The sequence below is a fragment of the Panthera leo genome, chromosome A1, assembly GCF_018350215.1.
Source record: "Panthera leo isolate Ple1 chromosome A1, P.leo_Ple1_pat1.1, whole genome shotgun sequence".
Lineage (NCBI taxonomy): Eukaryota > Metazoa > Chordata > Mammalia > Carnivora > Felidae > Panthera > Panthera leo.
In genome coordinates, this window is record NC_056679.1 from 20,257,501 (window position 1) to 20,278,441 (window position 20,941).

The window sequence follows — 20,941 nt, forward strand, 5'->3', positions numbered from 1 at the left end:
TGAGACCCAGAAGAAACCTCACTGTGACTGGAGTATCATGACTGACAGTCTGGTAGGAGATGGAAGTGGAGATGTGGTTAAGGACCAGAATATCCACGTGGTTAAAGAAGGAAAGGAGTGGGAATTTTATTCTGACTGCAATGGGTTACTGAGGTCTTTGAGTCTTGGTGCCCTCACTCCTGAATGGAGATAATGATGGTACTCACCTTATCCTCTTGTGAAGATTGAGATGACTGACACAGAGAAGAGTCTGGAACGTATTCCAGGACTTTGCTTGCAGGGATCAGCAATTCACTCTGTGAGCTAAAGTTTAATGAAGTAGTCAGTTAGGAGTCAGAGGGTAGGGTTAGTAGAATTCACAGAGCTCATCTGTGGAAAGCAGAGAGACCACAGAGGAAATAGAAGGTCAGTGGACCTCTCTCCATCTCTATGTATCTTTTTATGTTGCCTCTATTTTCCTGTCTCTCTCTGAACATATCTTAATTTGTCTCCCCATTTTTTATATGTCCTTTCAATTCAAGAGGTTACAATCATTTGATAGACTCAGTTTCTCAGTGTCTCAATTCCCGACACTGTCTCTGTCACCTGAGACAGAGGATATGACAGACTGACTTTGGTCAGGAGCCAATACCTGGTCCAATCAGGTGGACTTCAGAGCGTAGGGTCCCTGAGAAGAGGTTCTGGATGCAGCCAGCATGAATGGCATATTTCTCCACTGTAGAAACAAGTGCATAGGGAAGGGATTGATGCCTGCGTGATTTATGTACACATGAACGGAAGAGGAATAAATGAATGGCAGATGGATGGATGCTCATCAAGCCCAAATTAATCAATTTAGGAGAGATGTGTTGTGGGTTCTTCTTTTAAGTTTAAATCCAAGTTAGTTAACATATAGTGTAATAATGATTTCAGGAAGTGAATTTAGTGATTCATCACTTACAAATAACACCCAGGGCTCATCCCAGCAAGTGTCCTCTTTGTTGCCCATTGCCCATTTAGCCCATCCTCCCACCCAACACCCTACCGGCAACCCTCAGTTTGTTCTCTGTATGTAAGAGCCTCTTATTTTTTGTCTCCTTCTCTGTTTTCATATTATTTTGGCTTCTCTTCCCTTAATTTGTCTTTTTTTGTTTCTTAAATTCCACGAGTGAAGTCATATGATATTTGTCTTTCTCTAATTTTGCTTAGCATAATACACTCTAGTTCCATCCACGTAGTTGCAAATGGCCAGATATCATTCTTTTGGATTGCCAAGTAATACTCCATTGTATATATATACTACATCTTCTTTACCCATTCATCCATCGACGGACATTTGGGCTGTTTCCATAGTTTGGCTATTGTTGATAGAGCTGCTGTAAATATTGGGGTTCATGCATCCCTTCGAAACAGCACACTGTATCCCTTAGATAGATACCTAGTAGTGCAATTGCCGGGTCGTAGGGTAGTTCTATTTTTAATTTTTTGAGGAACCTCCATACTGTTTTCCAGAGTGGCTGCACCAGCTTGCATTGCCACCAGCAGTGCAAAAGACATCCTCTTTCTCCGCATCCTCGCCAACATCTGTTGTTGCCTGAGTTGTAACTGTCAGCCATTCTGACAGGTGGAAGGTGGTATCTCATTGTGGTTTTGATTTGTATTTCCCTGATGATGAGTGATGTTGAGCATTTTTTCATGCGATGGTTGGCCATCTGGATGTCTTCTTTGGAAAAGTGTCTAGTCATGTCTTTTGTCCATTTCCTCACTGGATTATGTGTTTTTTGGGTGTTGAGTTTGTTAAGTTCTTTATAGATTTTGGATACTAACCCTTCATCTGATATGTCGTTTGCAAGTATCTTCTCCCACTCCGTTGGCTGCCTTTTAGTTTTGCTGATTGTTTCCTTCGCTGTGCAGAAGTTTTTTATCTTGATGAGGTCCCAATAGTTCATTTTTGCTTTTATTTCCTTTGCTTCCAGAGACACGCCGAGTCAGAAGTTGCTGAGGTCAAAGAGGTTTTTGCCCGTTTTCTCCTCCAGGATTTTGATGGCTTCCTGTCTTACATTGAGGCCTTTCATCCATTTTGAGTTTATTTTTGTGTATGGTGTAAGAAAGTGGTCCAGGTTCATTCTTCTGCATGTCGCTGTCCAGTTTTCCCAACACGACGTGCTGAAGAGACTGTCTTTATTCCGTGCATATTCTTTCCTGCTTTGTCAAAGATTAGTTGGCCATACGTTTGTGGGTCCATTTCTGGGTTCTCTATTCTGTTCCATTGATCTGAGTGTCTGTTTTTGTGCCAGTCTCGCACCTTCTTGATGCTTAAAACTTTGTAATGCAGCTTGAAATCTGGAATTGTGATGCCTCCAGCTTTGGCTTTCTTTTTCAGGATTGCTTTGGCTATTCGGGGTCTTTCCTGATTCCATACAAGTTTTAGAGTTGTTTGTTCTAGCTCTGTGAAGAATGCTGGTGTTATTTTGATAGGGATTGCTTTATTTGTAATTTTATATTCTTTTTATTTTATATTATTTTTTAAAGGAGGATCTCCAAATTACATAAACTTCAGGCCTTATAATATCTGTTTCTACCCCTGCTAAATTTATCTTTCATATATTCCCACTAAACAAAAATATTTTCAAGCTTTACTTTTGATGGCCTTTATTAGAAAATTAATTTCTTTTTTATATACGTAATAATATGATGATATTAAATACTTTTAAAATGTTCTAGGCACTTGAATATTCTGATATCTTTTGGGGATTGAGTCCACCCACTTAGACATACTAACCAAATTGATTTCTTAAGGCCCTTGTGGTTCTGATGACATGATTTTAGGCAGCCAGATAAACCAGGAAACACATTCATGGCCAGGAATGGAGTGAGAGTGGGATATAGCCAACATTTCTCGATTTAAGTCAAAACCTAGAAACTGTCTGCTTTTACCTACTTTTTAACCAGACCTTATTTATGGGAAAAACAGAGAATATGGAGGGAGTGAGTGAGGCTTAGTGAGTCCATGGGATGGAGGTGGTTTAGCGGAAGGGGGATGAATAGCAGTCCTCCTGATTGTTTCTGGCTCAAATAGTTTTTCCATGCATTTGAAAACATTTGTTTGTTTGTTTGTTTAATGTTTATTTTAAGAGAGGGGGAGGGGGCATAGAGAAGGAGAGAGAGAATCCTAAGCAGTCTCCATGCCGTCAGCATAGAGCCCGATGTGAGGCTCGAACTCATGAACTGTGACATCATGACCTGACCCAAAATCAACAGTCAGACACTCAACCAACTGAGCCACCCAGGCGCCCCTGAAAGGATGTTTTTTTAAAGATGTTATAATGTCAGGTGCTTTTCTTATTTACTAAGAACAAGATCCCAAAAATGTAGAGGCAGGGGTCCTTGAACATTTTAGGTCACAGAGCTCTTAGGGGTTCTGATGAATACCATGTACCCTTTTCCCAGAAAATACATGTATACACATGTGTACTTTTTCAAAGATGATTTCAAATGTTCTCAGACCCTCTCAAGCCCATCCATGAGCCTCTAGTTAAGAACTCACAACACATCCTCTCAATAGGTGTAGAAAAGTCATTTGACAAAATACAGCATCCTTTCTTGATAAAAGCCTTCAAGAAAGTAAGGATAGAAGGATCATAGCTCAAGATCATAAACGCCATATACAAAAGACTCACAGTTAATATCATCCTCAATGGGGAGAAACTGAGAGCTTTCCCCCAAGGTCAGGAACACAACAAGTATGTCTACTCTCACCACTGTTATTCAACATAGTGTTGGAAGTCTTAGCCTCAGCAATCAGACAACATAAAGAAAGAAAAGACATCAAAATTGGCAAGGAGGAAGTCAAATTTTCACTCTTCACAGATGACATGATAATCTATGAGGAAAATCCAGAAGACTTCACAAAAAATCTGCTAGAACTGATCCATGAATTCAGCAAGGTCACAGGATATAAAATCAATGTACAGAGATCAGTTGCATTTCTATACACCAATAATGAAGCAGCGGAAAGAGAAATCAAGGAATCGATCCCATTTACTATTATACTAAAAACTATAAAATATCTAGGAATAAACCTAACTAAAGAGGTGAAAAACCTATACACTGAAAACTATAGAAAGCTTATGAAATAAATTGAAGACACACAAAAAGTGGAAAAACATTCCATGCTCCTGGATAGGAAGAACAAATATTGTTAAAATGTAGCTACTACCCAAAGCAATCTACATATTCAATGCAATCCCTATCAAAATAACACCAGCATTCTTCACAGAGCTAGAACAAACAACTCTAAAACTTGTATGGAACCAGGAAAGACCCCGAATAGCCAAAGCAATCCTGAAAAAGAAAACCAAAGCTGGAGGCATCACAATTCCAGATTTCAAGCTGCATTACAAAGTTTTAAGCATCAAGAAGGTGCGAGACTGGCACAAAAACAGACACTCAGATCAATGGAACAGAATAGAGAACCCAGAAATGGACCCACAAACGTATGGCCAACTAATCTTTGACAAAGCAGGAAAGAATATGCACGGAATAAAGACAGTCTCTTCAGCACGTCGTGTTGGGAAAACTGGACAGCGACATGCAGAAGAATGAACCTGGACCACTTTCTTACACCATACACAAAAATAAACTCAAAATGGATGAAAGGCCTCAATGTAAGACAGGAAGCCATCAAAATCCTGGAGGAGAAAACGGGCAAAAACCTCTTTGACCTCAGCAACTTCTGACTCGGCGTGTCTCTGGAAGCAAGGGAAATAAAAGCAAAAATGAACTATTGGGACCTCATCAAGATAAAAAACTTCTGCACAGCGAAGGAAACAATCAGCAAAACTAAAAGGCAGCCAACGGAGTGGGAGAAGATACTTGCAAACGACATATCAGATGAAGGGTTAGTATCCAAAATCTATAAAGAACTTAACAAACTCAACACCCAAAAAACACATAATCCAGTGAGGAAATGGACAAAAGACATGACTAGACACTTTTCCAAAGGAGACATCCAGATGGCCAACCGGCGCATGAAAAAATGCTCAACATCACTCATCATCAGGGAAATACAAATCAAAACCACAATGAGATACCACCTTCCACCTGTCAGAATGGCTGACAGTTACAACTCAGGCAACAACAGATGTTGGCGAGGATGCGGAGAAAGAGGATGTCTTTTGCACTGCTGGTGGCAATGCAAGCTGGTGCAGCCACTCTGGAAAACAGTATGGAGGTTCCTCAAAAAATTAAAAATAGAACTACCCTACGACCCGGCAATTGCACTACTAGGTATCTATCTAAGGGATACAGTGTGCTGTTTCGAAGGGATGCATGAACCCCAATATTTACAGCAGCTCTATCAACAATAGCCAAACTATGGAAACAGCCCAAATGTCCGTCGATGGATGAATGGGTATAGAAGATGTAGTGTATATATACAATGGAGTGTTACTTGGCAATCCAAAAGAATGATATCTGGCCATTTGCAACTACGTGGATGGAACTAGAGGGTATTATGCTAAGAGAAATTAGTCAGTCAGAGAAAGACAAATATCATATGACTTCACTCATATGAGGAATTTACAATACGAAGCAGATGAACATAAGGGAAGGGAAGCAAAAAGAATATAAAAACAGGGAGGGGGACAAAACATAAGAGACTCTTAAATATAGAGAACAAATATAGAGGGTTGCTGGAGGGGTTGTGGGAAACGGATGGGCTAAACGGGCATGGGGCATTAAGGAATCTACTCCTGAAATCATTGTTGCAATATATGTTAACTAACTTGGATGTAAATTAAAAAATAAATAAATTTTAAAAATCACAAATAAAAATTTGGCCTCAAAAGTGAGTATTTAGAATGAGAATAAAAATTTTAAAGTTGACAGATAACATTAATATCAATGGTCCAAAAGGTAACACATATTTATTAACACCTGACTCACCTTTCTATTTTTCCCCGCATCTTTGGCTGCTTTTGGCTTACCTGTTCATATGACAATGATTTAATGAGATCATTTTCCATCAAGAGAACAGAATGAATGTACCCCTAACACGGTTGGCTGAAAATTGTTTTTATTGTGTTTTATTTTTATTGATAGCTTAGACAAATTCCTTTCTGTACATCTGTAACTTTCTAGGCAGTTGCTTACCACGTGTGCTTCTTTCCCGATGGCAAGTTCTAGAAGAATGCCAGCACTTTGTCTACTTCTACGTGTCTCACCTCTCTTTCCCCACCTTCCCACTGTTGTTTTAGGGAAGCTCCCCTATGTAGCAGGTGGTCCCCAATCAGGGAGCTGAAGCGTCTCTTTCAGATGCCTATTTTAGGGGTCACATTAAGGTCTGGATGCTTTTGCGTCCATCAGGAGGAGCTGGCTCTGGGGGCTGGCTGGTCTGCAGTCCCTTCCAGAAGGGCCTAGAACCATCATCAGGGCATACGGGGTGGTCCTTCCACCACCCTCCCAGGCTGGGGTGGTTCTATACAAGGGAGGCTGGGCAGGGCTGTTTCTTCCCCAGAAGCCTCAGCTTCCTCTGCTCCCAAAGCAAACCTGATTCACTCTGGGTTTAAATTGGAAGTTCTCAAACAATTTGGCCTTAGGAAGACTTTTTAACCTTAAAAACTATTGAAGATGCTAAGAACTTTTATCTATTGGCCTTTACTATATTGGGAATTAAACCTGAGAAGTTTTAATAAGTGGTTATTTATTGATTTATTTAAAAATAGCAATAATAAACCTATTACATGTGAGCATAAATATTTTTATGAAAAATAACTATTAGCCAAATAAAATAATTAGACATTGCTTTACATTGTTTGCAAATGTCTTCAATGTTTGCCTTACTAGCTGGATTCTATTTTCTCCGCTTTATCTGTTGTGATCTGTGTTTTCGGTGAAATGTATGAAGAAAATACAGGAGGAGGAAGTACTTTAATGCTCTTTTCAGATACCGGTGGATGTTCTTTTAAACTTCACAAAAGCTCTGCCAGGGGCAGTTTCTCCAGGATGAGTTACAATGTTGAGTGCGAATCCTTTGGCCTGTGGTATACGTTGAAATGTCTTTTACCATCATTTTGTCCTATCATCATTAGTCATTTGGAAAATATGAGCTGACAGAGTTATGCAGATCTTGTGACTATTGCCCTAATGCATTATACGATGTCAAAATCACATTTGTTAATATCACCACACTCTCATCATGGGAAGCTAATGAGCTCACGGTAGCAGACACAAGTTTCCCAAAATTCCAATTCTCACTTGAGAGCTTGAGTTTTATCACTGGCAACACATTCTGTCAGTTATTTTTCTTGAAGTGACAAGTTAACTTTGTTCTGTTTTTTAAGAAAATGTCTGCCAAGTATCCAATTCTGAGTAACCATGGTCCGTCTGTCGGGGGTTCTTCCCAGTAGAAATGATGTTCCATGAAAACGGTAGCTAATTCGGCTCACAAAGACCATCATAAAAGTGTTTTTCCTCGAGCTGACCATCCTCTTTCCATACACAGGAGAGGTGCTTTCTGTTGATGTGCACTTCCCAATTTGTCATGCAGAATGTTCAAAAGAGGTGTACTCAGGGCCAAGATTTAAGAAAATTGACCATTTTGTTGCATCTTTTAAAAGAAACGTTATTTTTGAGACAGAGAGAGACCGAGCACAAGTGGGGGAGGGACAGAGAGAGAGGGAGACAGAATCCGAAGCAGGGTCCAGGCTCTGAGCTGTCAGCACAGAGCCCCACACTGGGCTCAAACCCACGGACCGTGAGATCATGACCTGAACCAAAGTTGGATGTATAATCAAAGGAGCCACCCAGGTGCCCAGTTTTATTGCATCTTTAAGGACAGTTTGAAGTGGAACCAGCTTTGTTTTTCTTTACCACGAGTGTGTGGCAGTGAAGAATATGATAACTACTCAGTGCAGTTTAGAGCCACTGCCTCGATTCACGCTACGTAGGGCACTAACAGATCTACCTACCAATGCTTTGGAACGGGTAGATCACATTTTAGCCAGCCCAAAGGGCAAACAATGTCTTAATTTTATTATGAAAGTCGTTCTAACCTCATGGACCCTGAGAAGCTTCTTAGGCACCCCCCCCGCCCCCAGGCTTCCATGGAACACACTTTGAGAACTGCTGGTTTAGGTGCCAGAGTCATTCTCAGTGAATCACATTGTATGGTAGCTGGGGAGATGGGAGGGCAGGGCAGAGGAGAGTTGTACATCAAATTCTCCTTGGAAACGTTGACCCTATACTCTCAGGGTAAAAATGGAGAAATGGAGGCACAGGGAGATTTGTTTCAAGTCACCCAGCTCGACTGTGGTAGGGCCAGGATTCATTTCCAGGTCTCCCGACTCACACAGTGGATACGTAAGCCTCTATCAAGTTAGGCCTCTCACACTTTGTACGCCTCTTATGACGACCTATCAGGCTCTTATTGTGTGCCAGGTATATTAAAGATAGGAAATCAAATGCCGTTTTCCTGCACTTTGGAGCCTGTAGTCTAGGAGGCCCGTGGACAGGTAAATCAAAGGTTACGGTGCAGCCAGTGTTAAGATAGGTAAGTGGGGGAGACCCAGGAGCTCAGAGGAGAGGTGCTAGAATCTGGCTTCAGCTCCTACTGACCAGAGTTGGTGATTCTGAGGCTGAGTTGGGAAGGAGGAACAAAAGTTGGCCAGATAAGAGAGAGTGAGGCTCTTCCAGTCGGGGGAGAGTCCACGGGAAGGATCTGGCATGGCGAGTCACAGGAACCTCAAGCATCTTGAGGAATGAGTACGGAAGGTGGCTGGAGGTAAGGGATGGGGTGCAGGGTCTATGTGTGTCAACTATGTGTGTCAACCCAACAGGTCTGGACTTTCGTCACGAAAGCTTTTGTGACATTCCAGCTTGGCTAGAATGACAAGCTGGGGCTTCTTCTAAATACCAGGTGGTCATGACACTAGGACAGGCCGTGCAACTCTCAGGGCCTCTTCTTCCCCAACTACACCTTGAGTCACATGCTTACTCAAGTTTGTTACATGGATTCCAGAAAGGAGATCTTGAGGGAGTGATTTCCCACGGCTTAGAATTGATCCCATTTTCTTGGCCTGAAACTTGCTACAACGTGCTATTTATTTTTCCTGTGGGCTTTATGGCTCACTCTGGACTCTTAGAAACCATTACATCAGTTGTGTAATGCTGAACAATGTAAGATCTATAATTTGTAATATGTGGCCTTGCCAGATTGAATCCTAGAAAGTGTTTCTGAGCAGTGGTTTCCAAGCCTTGGAGAGGTATCTGAGATGAGTGGTTAAATAAATATGGATTTCCAGGCACCGCCTCTAGGGCCCAGGAATCTGTATGTTTATTTAGATCCCCAAGTTATTCTGGAGTAGACAGCCTGGCCCTGGTTTCCTGCCCAGTTACTCTGGGTACCACTAGTTAAAACTAACTAAAGAGGGATGTACATTTATTTATTTTTAACATTTATTTTTGAGAGACAGAGAGATAGAGAGAGACAGAGACAGAGCATGGGAGGGGGAGGGGCAGAAAGAGAGGGAGACACAGAACTGGAAACAGGCTCCAGTCTCCGAGCTGTCAGCACAGAGCCCAACACAGGGCTCAAACTCACGGACCATGAGATCATGACCCGAGCAAAGTTGGAACGCTTAACCGACTGAGCCAGCCAGGCGCCCCCAGAGGCACGTACATTTAATGGCCAACTATTCCAGTTAAAGACTGATTCGCCAGATCTCCTGAATATGTGTATGTGTGGCCACCTCTGTGGTTGGCATTTTTCACGTTACGTGAAACGTGCCCCTCTTTGTGTGAGTTTGAAACGTCAACTTACTTCATTTCCCACACTGCTTTTCCAGGCCCCAGTCTTTTAAAAATGTCTTCTGAGGGCCATTTCTCTCTCCTTCCCTTCTTAGCGGAGGTTTTGCCACCTCGTGGGAAGGTTACCAATTGGTTTATTTATTTACTTTTATTCTTCGCGAACGTACTGCTTCACTAGAGCAGTTTGAATGACTATATATGCGAGCATACACTGACCCTGTGGGAAGAGTCATATACAAGATTATGGAGATCAATAAGCAAGGCTGGCAATTCCTGTGTAATCATAACAGTCTGGGCATGTCTGGCATCCCAGAGACATGCAACATATATACAGACCAAATCAATATTTGACACTAAAGCATTACAAGTTCAGCCTATAGGAAAGGAGAGGCTGCCAGATCCAGACATGGATGGGTGGGTGGTCCCACCAGAAGCCTGGGAGGTGCGGTGGAGTCTGTTACATTTCCAAGGGTCCTGGAGATGACATAATCCCTTTGGGGGCCTTCTGAATAAATGATAACACATCAGGTTTAAATTTGGACGTCGCTCATGGTGTTTCTATGAAACAGGCATAGAAGCAGGGTCCAAGGTTTCACAAAGGCCCGCAGGCCCTGGGCAAGTAGATGGAGGGTGATGACAACACGGCAGAGAGCCCCCCGCTGAAGAGAGTAGCGGTGGTTAAGGGCATCCTTTGTCTGCCCTGGGCGTCACATTCAGCTTCTCTGAACAGTTGCCTTTGATGATGCTTAGAACGCACTGTACAGACATGGACCAAAATAGGAATCTTACAAGTGGAGAGAAACCCAGAGAGCTTCTAGTTCATGATGGTCAAGTGCCCCTACAGGGCTGTTTGAGAAGCTCTAGCAAGTGTGTGTGGGGTTAGGAGGGGAACATGGACTGAAACAAAAGGTTTGGGGCGCCTGGGTGGCTCAGTCGGTTAAGCATCCAACTTCCGCTCAGGTGGCGATCTCACAGTTCGTGAGTTCGAGTCCCGCATCGGGCTCTCTGCTGTCGGCACAGAGACCACTTCATATCTTCTATCTCCCTCTTTCTCTGCCTCTCCCCCACTCTCTTTCTCTCTCTCTCAAAATAAATAAACATTAAAAAATCTTAAAAAAAATTTTTTTTAACTGTTAAGGAACGCTGATCTTACCAACCACCTCCTTTACTTTACCAGTAAGGATATCGAGGTGCAAAGAGAGAAAGTCATTTTCCCTCAGAGCTTGTTTGTATCGGGGATAGATTTGGAACCAGGGTTTCCCGACTCCTGGCTGGGTCACCCCTGACACAGCATGCCGTCTCTGTGCCCTTGTTTTATTACTGCAGCTCCTCCTTGCATCCGTGTGGTACTTATTCTCTCCTTTCACTCCGGCTACCCTCTTTTATCCTCGTCAATACTCCTGCCAGAAATGTGGGACAGGTATTATTGTCCCATTTAATAGTGAGAAAGATGAAGTCCAGGAAGATGAAGGAGTGTCTAGCCCGGGGTGGGGGCGGGGAAAGCTTTAGGAATGAATAAAGATCTTCAAGTATTAGAGGGCTGGTATCTGGAGGTGGGACCAACACCATCTGCGTGTCCCCAGGGTGCACATCCAAGACCGGTGAGTGGAACTGTGATGGCAAGGTGCCAGGACTGTGTGGGCTTCAGAGCTCAGAACCCAGATCGCTCACATGTCAGCTGGGGGATGCTGGCAAGACAACCTTTCTGAGCTTCCATTTCCTCAACAGTAAGGGGGATGATCAGAAATGATCTGTCAGCTCCATGGCCAAAAGCAGATGCCCATTACCAAGGTCTAGAAGTAGGTTTTGGTTCAACGTAAGAAAAGATTCTGTCCAAGAGAGCAGTCTGTAAATCTAAGGTGCTGCCTTGCAGAAGAGTGAGATTCTTGGCACTGAAAGCCTTTAAGAAGAAACTAGAAGGCTAGCAGTCAGAGGTAATATAGAATGGGAGAATTGGACTACTAGGAAATTTCACGCTTCTTCCAAGATTCTGTGACGTGTTCTGGGATAAACTCAAATGTTTTGTATTCTTCTTGATTCTTCATTCTCTCTGCTGCCTTGGAGCCTATTCACTCTGTCCAGAATGCTGGTCTCAGTAAATCTCCCTTTCTCAGGGAAGCATTCCCAAGCCCAGCCTCCTGAATTGACTGAATTGCTACATGCAGTTTAATGGTTCACACAAGAAGCAAGCCAAGAGCCTAACTCCCAGGTTAAGCCCCCTTTTTTTTTTTTTTTTTTACCAGGTTTGGCTAACTGTTGTAAGACTAAAGTCCATCGCCAGCTCCTAAAACAAAGCTACCAGGTTGCAAAGCAGTGAGATTCTCAAGCAGCTATCTTACTTGCTTTAGAGAATGAGGCTCTGTAACCACAGAGTTCCGTGTTCACTAACACGTATTAGGTTCTTGACTTGTGCCAACCACTGTACCTCTTGCTGGGGGTTCAAAGATAAAAATAAGTCATAATACCCATGCTCAAGGGGCACAGTCTAGAGGGGAAGACTAATAATTTTGATATAAATTAGGGAAACACCTAGCCTACCGTAGATACTTGAGAAGGGAGCTCTTGCCCGAAGCTGGTATCTGGAGAAGACATCTTGGAGGAGAGGACCCCTAAATACTCCACTGTCTCCTATTCCTCATGATCGAGAGTGTTCTTTCTATATTATATCTCGCGAGTTACTGAGTATATCCTTGAGGCAAAGCTCCAGTTGCTGGGTTTTCATTGCTTCGTGGTTTACCTTTCAGAACTTCCGCAGAAGTGCAAGATGCCTTCATGACCTACACAGTGTATGATGACATCATCACCATTAAGCTCATCCAAGAGGCCTGCAAGGTTCTCGGTAAGTCTGAAGAGGGCTTTGTTTTGGTATCTTAGGGCTGCTGGAACAAAGTACAATCGATTCTCATCAGCCACAGTAGTTCTGCTCTACCAAGTCCCTGCGAACACTGAATTAGCAATACTGAGCCATTGTTCCGAGAAGAAACACAGGTTAGATTCCTGAAAGCCTTTGGTCACAATATTTTCATCAACCAATAAGTCAATAACCTTGTTTTATGCATTTCTGTTTAAAGATCTTAATATATTTATATATATTATATATAATATGTATATTGTTAATATATTATATATAATATATAATGCTTATATATATTTATATATTTTTTAGATATATATATTTATATATTGTTTATATATATAATAACTATATATATATATAGTATATATATATATATATATAGTTATTAACATTGGACTCATGGCCAGTACCGCTATAACTCATACCTGAATGAATCTTATCTAACACACGTATTTTGTCTGTAAGGTACATCACAACCTTCTTAGGAACACCAGACAGCACTTCAGCACTGTTTTGGGGGCATTTTGAACAGCACAATCACCAACAAAAAGTGCACAAATGTAAAACCATAGCGCTAAATGAATTGCAGAAAGGACGCTTATTTATGAGAAAGGAAACAAGAGTACAGAGCACACGGCCTCATTTGATGTTAGCTAGAAACATGTGTGTTGGGGGACTCAATTGTTTTGCCACTCTGCACCTGCTCAGGAGCGACGGCTAAGGCTCCGAGCTAGAGATTTTGGGGTTACAGATACATTTTAGTGAGTGGGTAAATTTGCAAATACGGAATCTGCAAATAATGAGGATCGACTGTACCTACAAACTGGATAGTTTTTATTCTTTCATAGTTCAGGGGACTGGAAGCCTGAAATCAAGGCATCAGCGAGGCCAGGCTTCCTCTGAAGGCTCTAGGGAAGGATCCTTCCTTTTCCAGGTTCTGGGGGCCCCAGGCGCTCCTTGGGACAGCACCACTCCACTTTCTGCTTCCATCCTCACGTGGCCATTTTCTCCCTGTGCCTGTGTCTCTATGTCCATGTTTCCCTCTTTTTATAAGGATTAGACCCAGGGCCCACCCTGATCCAGTAATCATCCTTTCCATTTGAATAGCTTCTTACCGACGAACATCATGAGTGTCACTCTTGAGTTTTATCATCTATACACCACTTTTATGTTTGGCCTTGATGATGGCTTTGACAGAGGTAATAACTTTGAAATGGATCGTCACAATTAGCCCTGGGTTCACAGGAGGAACAGCACTGAAAATCCTCTTATGCCAACCATACTTGCATTTTTCTAGAAATAGACACGGTGTACTTTGTGGGAGTGCTGAGGGCCCTTCTTCCCCATCTGCTCTGCCACGGGAGGTCTTCCCATCTATCCAGATATTAAAATGCCATTGACGGGGTCATAATGGGGGAACCCTTGTGAATGGTCCCACTTACAATGCACGTGGACTTTCAGGCTAATTCCTGGTGCAGATGTCTCAGCAAGGGATGGTTTATTATATTAACTTGCTCACTCCCCTGTCCCAGACAGGAAGAGGGTCAGGACGAAGAAAGAATACAGTTCTGCTTCTTTCTAGTTTAATGGCTGAGGGCAATTACTTACTCAGTTGTCATCTTCTCATTGGTCTATGAGAATAATAATATCTACCCCTCAGAGTTATTTTTCGGATTATATGAGATGGTATATGTGAAAATATCAAATGTGGTCTCTGGCATAATTATACGCTCTCAGAATCTATTTCCTTCTTTCCTTCCTTCTTTCTGCATTAATTTCCCATTTCTAAACAAGTTGACATTTGGAGGTTCCAAGTAGACATGGACTTTGAGGTGACACTGACCCAGCATACCCTCCTTTCCTTTACCCTCCCTTCTCACCAGCATGGAGCGCACAGTGAGCTGGGGCCTGGAGAGGAAGGAAAGGCCAGCAGCCTCTGCTGCCCAGGCTCCAGGGGGCTTGTGCAGAAAGCAGAGAAAGTCCTCTGGTGCCTTCAGGTTCTTGCAAGACATGACATCCCTCTTTGGGTCCCGGTTGATCTTCCTTTGCCTATTCCTGCAGCCACTCTGGCTTTGGGTCATGCTGCGATGGCGTCTAGGGTTTATTGCTGGCGGACCCTGTGTCAGCATCCTTGCCTGGTACCCGAGACCCTGGGGCAGAATTGTTGGAAGTGTGAGTGAGGCTGGGGAGCTTTAGGCTGGTTCCTGTGCAGCCCACAGGGGTTCAGGCAGCAGGGGCTGTGGTTTCTGTTTTTCATGGCATCTCTGAGGGCACAGAAAGTCGGCCTTCTGTCCTTAGGGCCTCCTCCACAGGGGGTCACAGGGAAAAGCCAGCCCCAAGCGCACAAGAACCAGCCCAGCAGATGTGCTTGAGAATACACGAGGGCAGTTAGCTGACACTAAGCCCGCAGAGACAGGTGGCTTCTCCAGAGCCCAGCCGTGTAATGTGCCCGTGTTGGGCGAGGCAATGAACTGGTTTCTCTTTCCCCTGAATATCAGAGGAATTCTCTGATGAAAAAAAAAATTGTACCGGTTTTAACCCCAGGCACCTGGATTCAATAGAAAAGGTTTCCCCCTTGTTATCACCTGGCAGTTTGACATCTGTGTCTCTTCTCATGTTCCTGGTCATTTCCTGGATACGGAAAACCTTTCAGGTGTCTGCATCTGGGAGAAGCCCCAAGTCTCCGCAAAGTTGGGTGGGGGAAGCTTTTAAGGCTCAAGGAGCTGAGTGTGCATGATGAGCAGATCCTCTCTGTTAAGGGACTGTCCCCTGCTGCCGCTGGTTCATCTGGCTGTTTTGGGTCTGTCTTGGAGCCACAGGGCCAAGTAGGGGCCAACAAGGGTTAGTGGGATGATGACAGTTGGCACTGGGAGGAATCCAGGCTATAACTGGTCATGAACTTCCAAGCAGATGTGTGTTAGCTCCTGGTCACTTGCCATCCATGCCTCCTAATAGAACTAGACAAGGTTGTGTCCGAGACTGGACATAAGGTATAGGAATGAACTGTTCGTTTGCTCCTTCAGCTCCTGGAGCTTGGGCTCCAAGAACAGCAACATCTCCTGGATGCCTTCTAAAGACAGTGCACAGCCTCCCCCTGCAGTGATCCTCGAAGGAAGGCAAAGGAAGTTGGCAGACAGCACTCATGTAGCTTCTCAGAATCATAGCTGAGCACCTGTCCCCCATTCCCCATTCCAAAGAGGTTCACAGAGAGAGTTTCTATGAAAAAGATGGGCCAGGGCCTGGGCTGTATCAGCAACACCTGCGAACTCCACCTCTACCCTGTCCAACCTGCTTTTAGGGGGCTCCTTTGGGCCCCTTGCCTCTCCTACAGTTGATGCCAATGGGAATTTATATGGAGCTTGGGCTATCAAAAAGTAGGTGGGGTCGGGATTTCAGGAGGAGTCTTACCCCAGGGTATGTACTCTTCATAGTGCTGTGGGGCCCGCCCTGGGCTGGGATCCTGGAGACCCACCTTCTAGACCCGGCTCACCTCCTGGGTAGCAGTCTTCCTGCCCATCACCCAGCAGCCTGTCCGCACCAGAGTGAACCTCTCGACCTTCTTGTTTAACACACCTGCCAAAGAGATTGTGTGGTTTATTTCCTTAAACACCGCTTTTTAATCTTTTAAAGTATGTGATTATGGTATTAAATATGATTCTCAAACCACGCAGGCAGACCCCTTCCTTATTCTGATTTGCTCTACCCCACATATGTGAGGCCTGGCCCTCAAATAGTCCTGCGGGCCCCCAGGCAAGTCTGAGTGTTTACGATGGCCACCTTTCCCCCAGCTAAAGTCAGGGGAGCATCCGGTTACTTTTCCCCCACAGAAAGAATAAAAATCATGAGGTGGGAGTTCTGTACTGGGAGGTGACTCTAGATTGACCTGAAAAGCTAGAGTTTTGACAGAGTTCAGGAAATAAAAAAGCAGTACAGCTTGAACTGGATGGTTGAATGAAGCTCTCCTTCAGACTTCTCTTGATTTGCTTTCAAGGGATCCCAGCAGCAGGGGGCTGTAGAGGCTACATCACGCAGTTTCTGTTTGGTTCCGAGCCCGCTGTCAAAGGGGGTCCTGTCGATATTCTAGAATGGGGGCCAGGGGTTGGATTCTGCTCTGTCATGTCAGCTGTGTGACCTTGGGCCAGTGATAGAAATTCATTGACAGGGGCGCCCGCCTGGGTGGCTCAGTTAGTGTAGGGTCTGACTCTTGCTTTCGGCTCAGGTCATGATCTCATGATTCATGAGTCCAAGCCCCACGTTGGGCAGCTCCTGACAGCGTGGAGCCTTCTTGGGATTCTCTCTCCCTTGCTCTCTGCCCATCCCTGACTCACTCACTCGTGTTATCTCAAAGTAAATAAACTTAAAAAAGTTCATTGACAGTTGATTTCCTCCTCAAAAAGAAATCATACTGACTTCAAACGGTCATGGGGAAGGAAGGAATAAAATCAGGCAACAAACGTGAGGCACTTGGCAACATGCGTGTCCTAAAGCGGGTGCTCAGCAGATGTAAACAGAATGGTGACTCTGGAAGGGAGGCAGGGACATTTCTATGTCTTGTATCTCTGGCTGTTGTCCCTTAAAAGTAGAGATAAGCTCTGCTGTTCACCTCAAACAGCTGTGGTATAATATTCTGGGCCCTTGGGCAGTGATTGGCAAACCACATGCAGCCCGGTGGCCAAATCTGGCTCCCTGCCTGTTTTTGTGAGTAAAATCTCAAGTTGTGCCCATTTGTTTACATATGGTCTATGGCTGCTTTTGTGTCATCGGGGCAGAGTTGAGGAATTGCAGCAGATACCTGGAAAGCTGAAAATATTTACTACTTGCCTTTTGCAAAAAAACGAGTTTGTCATCTAATTCTCTGGAGAATGGATCTTTTTCAAGATTTTTTTAAATCCCTTTTTATTTGAGAACTACTATGGACCGAACTATGTTCAACCCCCACCGAATTCGTATGTTGAAGCCCTTCCCCCCCAAAGTGATGGTATTTGGAGATGGGGCCTTTGGGAGATAACTAGATTTACATGAGGTCATGAATTAGTGCCCTTATAGAAAGAGGTATCAGATGGCTAGCTCGCTCGCTGTCAGGAAGCACGGGTGTGTGCTTTCTCTCTCTCTCACACTCCCAGGCCCACATCATGTGAGGACACGATGAGGAACCAGGAAGAGAACTCTTGCTAGAACCTGACCACACTGGCACTTTACTCTTGCACTTCTGGCTTCCAGAATTGTGAGTCAGTAAGTTTCTGTTATATGTTGTTACAGTAGCCCAAGCAGACTGGGTTAGGAGCTCAAGTAAGCTTTACGTCTCCGGAAAGAAACACTTCCTATGTCTGATATCACACTCAGGCCATTTTGTACTTGTGTGAACGCGAACACCGTTTGGGGTGGTAGTACCTTTAGTAGAGAGATGCCTTCCCATACCTGCCCTCAGGCGTTCATAGTTCCAAACCAACCAATATATTTGGAGGCAGCAATGATTTTATAGACTTTTAGAGATTTTATAGTGTGTGGGGCTTTCTACCCAAAGCCAAAGTCTATCACTGAGATTTCTCTCTTTAGCTTCTTGTTGCTTATTTCCATAACATCTCTTGGCCTATACCTGAAGGGGTATATATATATATGGTGAATGCGTTTTTCAAATAAAAAGTTAGGATGCGGGGCGCCTGGGTGGCGCAGTCGGTTAAGCGTCCGACTTCAGCCAGGTCACGATCTCGCGGTCCGTGAGTTCGAGCCCCGCATCAGGCTCTGGGCTGATGGCTCGGAGCCTGGAGCCTGTTTCCGATTCTGTGTCTCCCTCTCTCTCTGCCCCTCCCCCGTTCATGCTCTGTCTCTCTCTGTCCCAAAAATAAATAAAAAACGTTGAAAAAAAAAAAAAAAGTTAGGATGCAAAATCAAATGAACATGTGCCTAAGTGTTGGAATCTGGATAGCTCTGAGAAACATGGGCTGTATGGTTTCTCTCTACACACACACACACACACACACACACACACACACACACACAAATACATACATACACATAACATTCCATGAGCCAGAGAGGGAACATGGCCCTGCCGGTGGTGGGGAAGTCTACAGGAAGGACATTTAACTGTTTAACAAAATACACTGGTCAGTTGAGACAAACTCTTCCCTTAGACAAAGAAAAAAGCATGCTAGTTACCACTAGTCCATGCTTTGCTTTCTGAGTGAGCTCCAGAATGCAATTTCCCTACCTTTAAGCAATTGTTGGGCCTTCTCCAGACCATTCTGCCACTGCATAGCTCTGTGCTTTCCATTAGCATAATTCAGGATGGGACCAGATGGCAGGTTAAGCATTGCATAAGGCATTGTTCTCTACATGAATAAGTGCCTACTTAGTGTGTAAGTGGGTTATTAGTGATCTGAAGTGACAAAATGCAAAACAACACACAACAGCCATTTGGCACAGCTGTGTCGGTCTAGACTTTGCTTGCTAAGAAACCAATAGTAAAATGTGTTTCAACAGTTAGCTATCAGCAAATGCCAACAAGCCTTCTCTGCACTCACTTCCTTTAAAAGAAGAGTAACACCATAAAATTTACAAAGTCCCCAAATCAGGCATTATAACATTTGATCTTTCCCACGACCCCCGGAGGTGGGACAAGTAACCGAGGAAAGTGACTAACTGAAAAAGAAGGCCTGAACTCTGGCGTCCTGGCTCCGAGCCCCGTGCTGAAGCACACGGGCTAGAGGAGCAGCTGACTGGTGGGCACCAGGTCTGTAGCAAGGACTTTGGGGTCGGACGGACCTGGGTAGAACCCCTGGCCGTACCGTCCCCAGTAACGTAACGTAGGGCAAATCCCCCATCGGTGATTAGCCACGATGCCTACGGCCCCTACCTCAGAGGGCCATCCTAAAGATGAAGCACAATCATGTGAGCAAAGTGCCTGACACAGATTGGATACTCAATGGCGCAGATGCCTCTCCTTGTCCCCCTCCCCGAGCCCGACCCAGTGGAGTCCTGGTTAGACCAACTTCTCTGTTCCAAAGTTTGCCAGGAAGCAGGCAACTTGTTACCTACCAGGCTTATGTGAGACTGCTTCATCACCGCAGAGGACCTCCCGCCTGAGCTGGTGTGGTCCACGGCCAAGCTGCCTTTTCTCTATGCCCTGGTAAACTTATTGCTACCTCTGGACCCCAACCCTCCGAGCTTAGAGTCTGTTTCCTCCTTGCAACCTGTGGGTAGCTGTTTCCTGCTTTTCTTCAACTCCTTTCTCCTACTCAACAAGATTTCTCCCACCCATCATCTCATGCCTGGCTTAGGTGATATTATTTGAGGAGAGTATGCTAGATGAAGGGCTCCTTCCAGACATCTGAAGATTTATTCTTCTGGATACATAAGCCTTGGGGGAAAAACTGCCCATTTTCGATGGGAAATTTTGTAAAACATACCGCGTACACTTGCCTGTCTTGTGGAAGAACACGTGTTTTCTCTGGGTGCCTCAGGTGGGTCCCTTAGAGGAATAGCTCTTGTTGCCTGTATCTGGGTGATGGGAGGTGGGTCCCTATAAGGGTGGACCCCATGCCCAGAAGGCCCAGAATAGGCAGCTGTGTCTCTGGCTTCCCTCTGCCTGTGAGCCCCTGCTCGGGGTTTAGAGGGTATCCTGTCCCCTGGACAGCCCACCTCTTCTCTTTCCAGTCCCTTGAGCTGTCACCAGGAAGAAGTAAACATTTCCTGGTGCTGCTGAAGACCCAGGCTTGTTAAGTCAGAACATTTGAGTTTATATCATTCCAATTGAAAAGCTTCTTAAAAGACTCCATACTTCTTCTAGGAAGGCAAGCATTTAGAAAATGGACATTTCCCGACAGCTGTTTTTCTTCCAGCAAAGATGTCTTCCATTAAAAGAACCCCCCAAACAACCCTTTTAATAGAATGTTTCGCACACACACACACACACACGCAGAGAGAATTGTACATTCAAGCGCTTGTATCCTTTACCCAGCTTCAATAATTATGAATATTTCACCAATCCTGTCTCATTTCTCTGGTCCCTCCACCCTTTTTCTGGTTTTGTTTTTGCTGGAATGTCTTAAAGCAAATCTCAGGTTTCCCATAATTTTACCCATAAATATTTCAGTATGAGTCTCTAACAAGATAAAGACATTTTAAAACATAATCATAATGCCTTGATTATACCTAACAAAATTCATAATATTACAGAGGCCCAGAATCCAGCTGTATCTCAGCTGGCCGTGGATAAATGCGGTCTTTGTGGTCTTTCTGTATTAGATTTACTAAGGTCTTTTCAGGACAATCAGTAAAAACTTCTGCTTTGACATA

General features: G+C 44.1%; 1 protein-coding gene across 1 annotated transcript in view; it reads left to right on the plus strand.

Annotated features, from left to right (window-relative positions):
* The window catches only part of LOC122228940 (guanylate cyclase soluble subunit beta-2-like), a 62,075-nt gene that overhangs the window by 9,402 nt on the left and 31,732 nt on the right, over positions 1–20,941 (plus strand). The window contains exon 4 of the mRNA XM_042954267.1: positions 12,531–12,625. Within this exon, the coding sequence (XP_042810201.1) occupies positions 12,531–12,625 (95 nt within the window). The remainder of the gene's footprint in view (positions 1–12,530; positions 12,626–20,941) is intronic.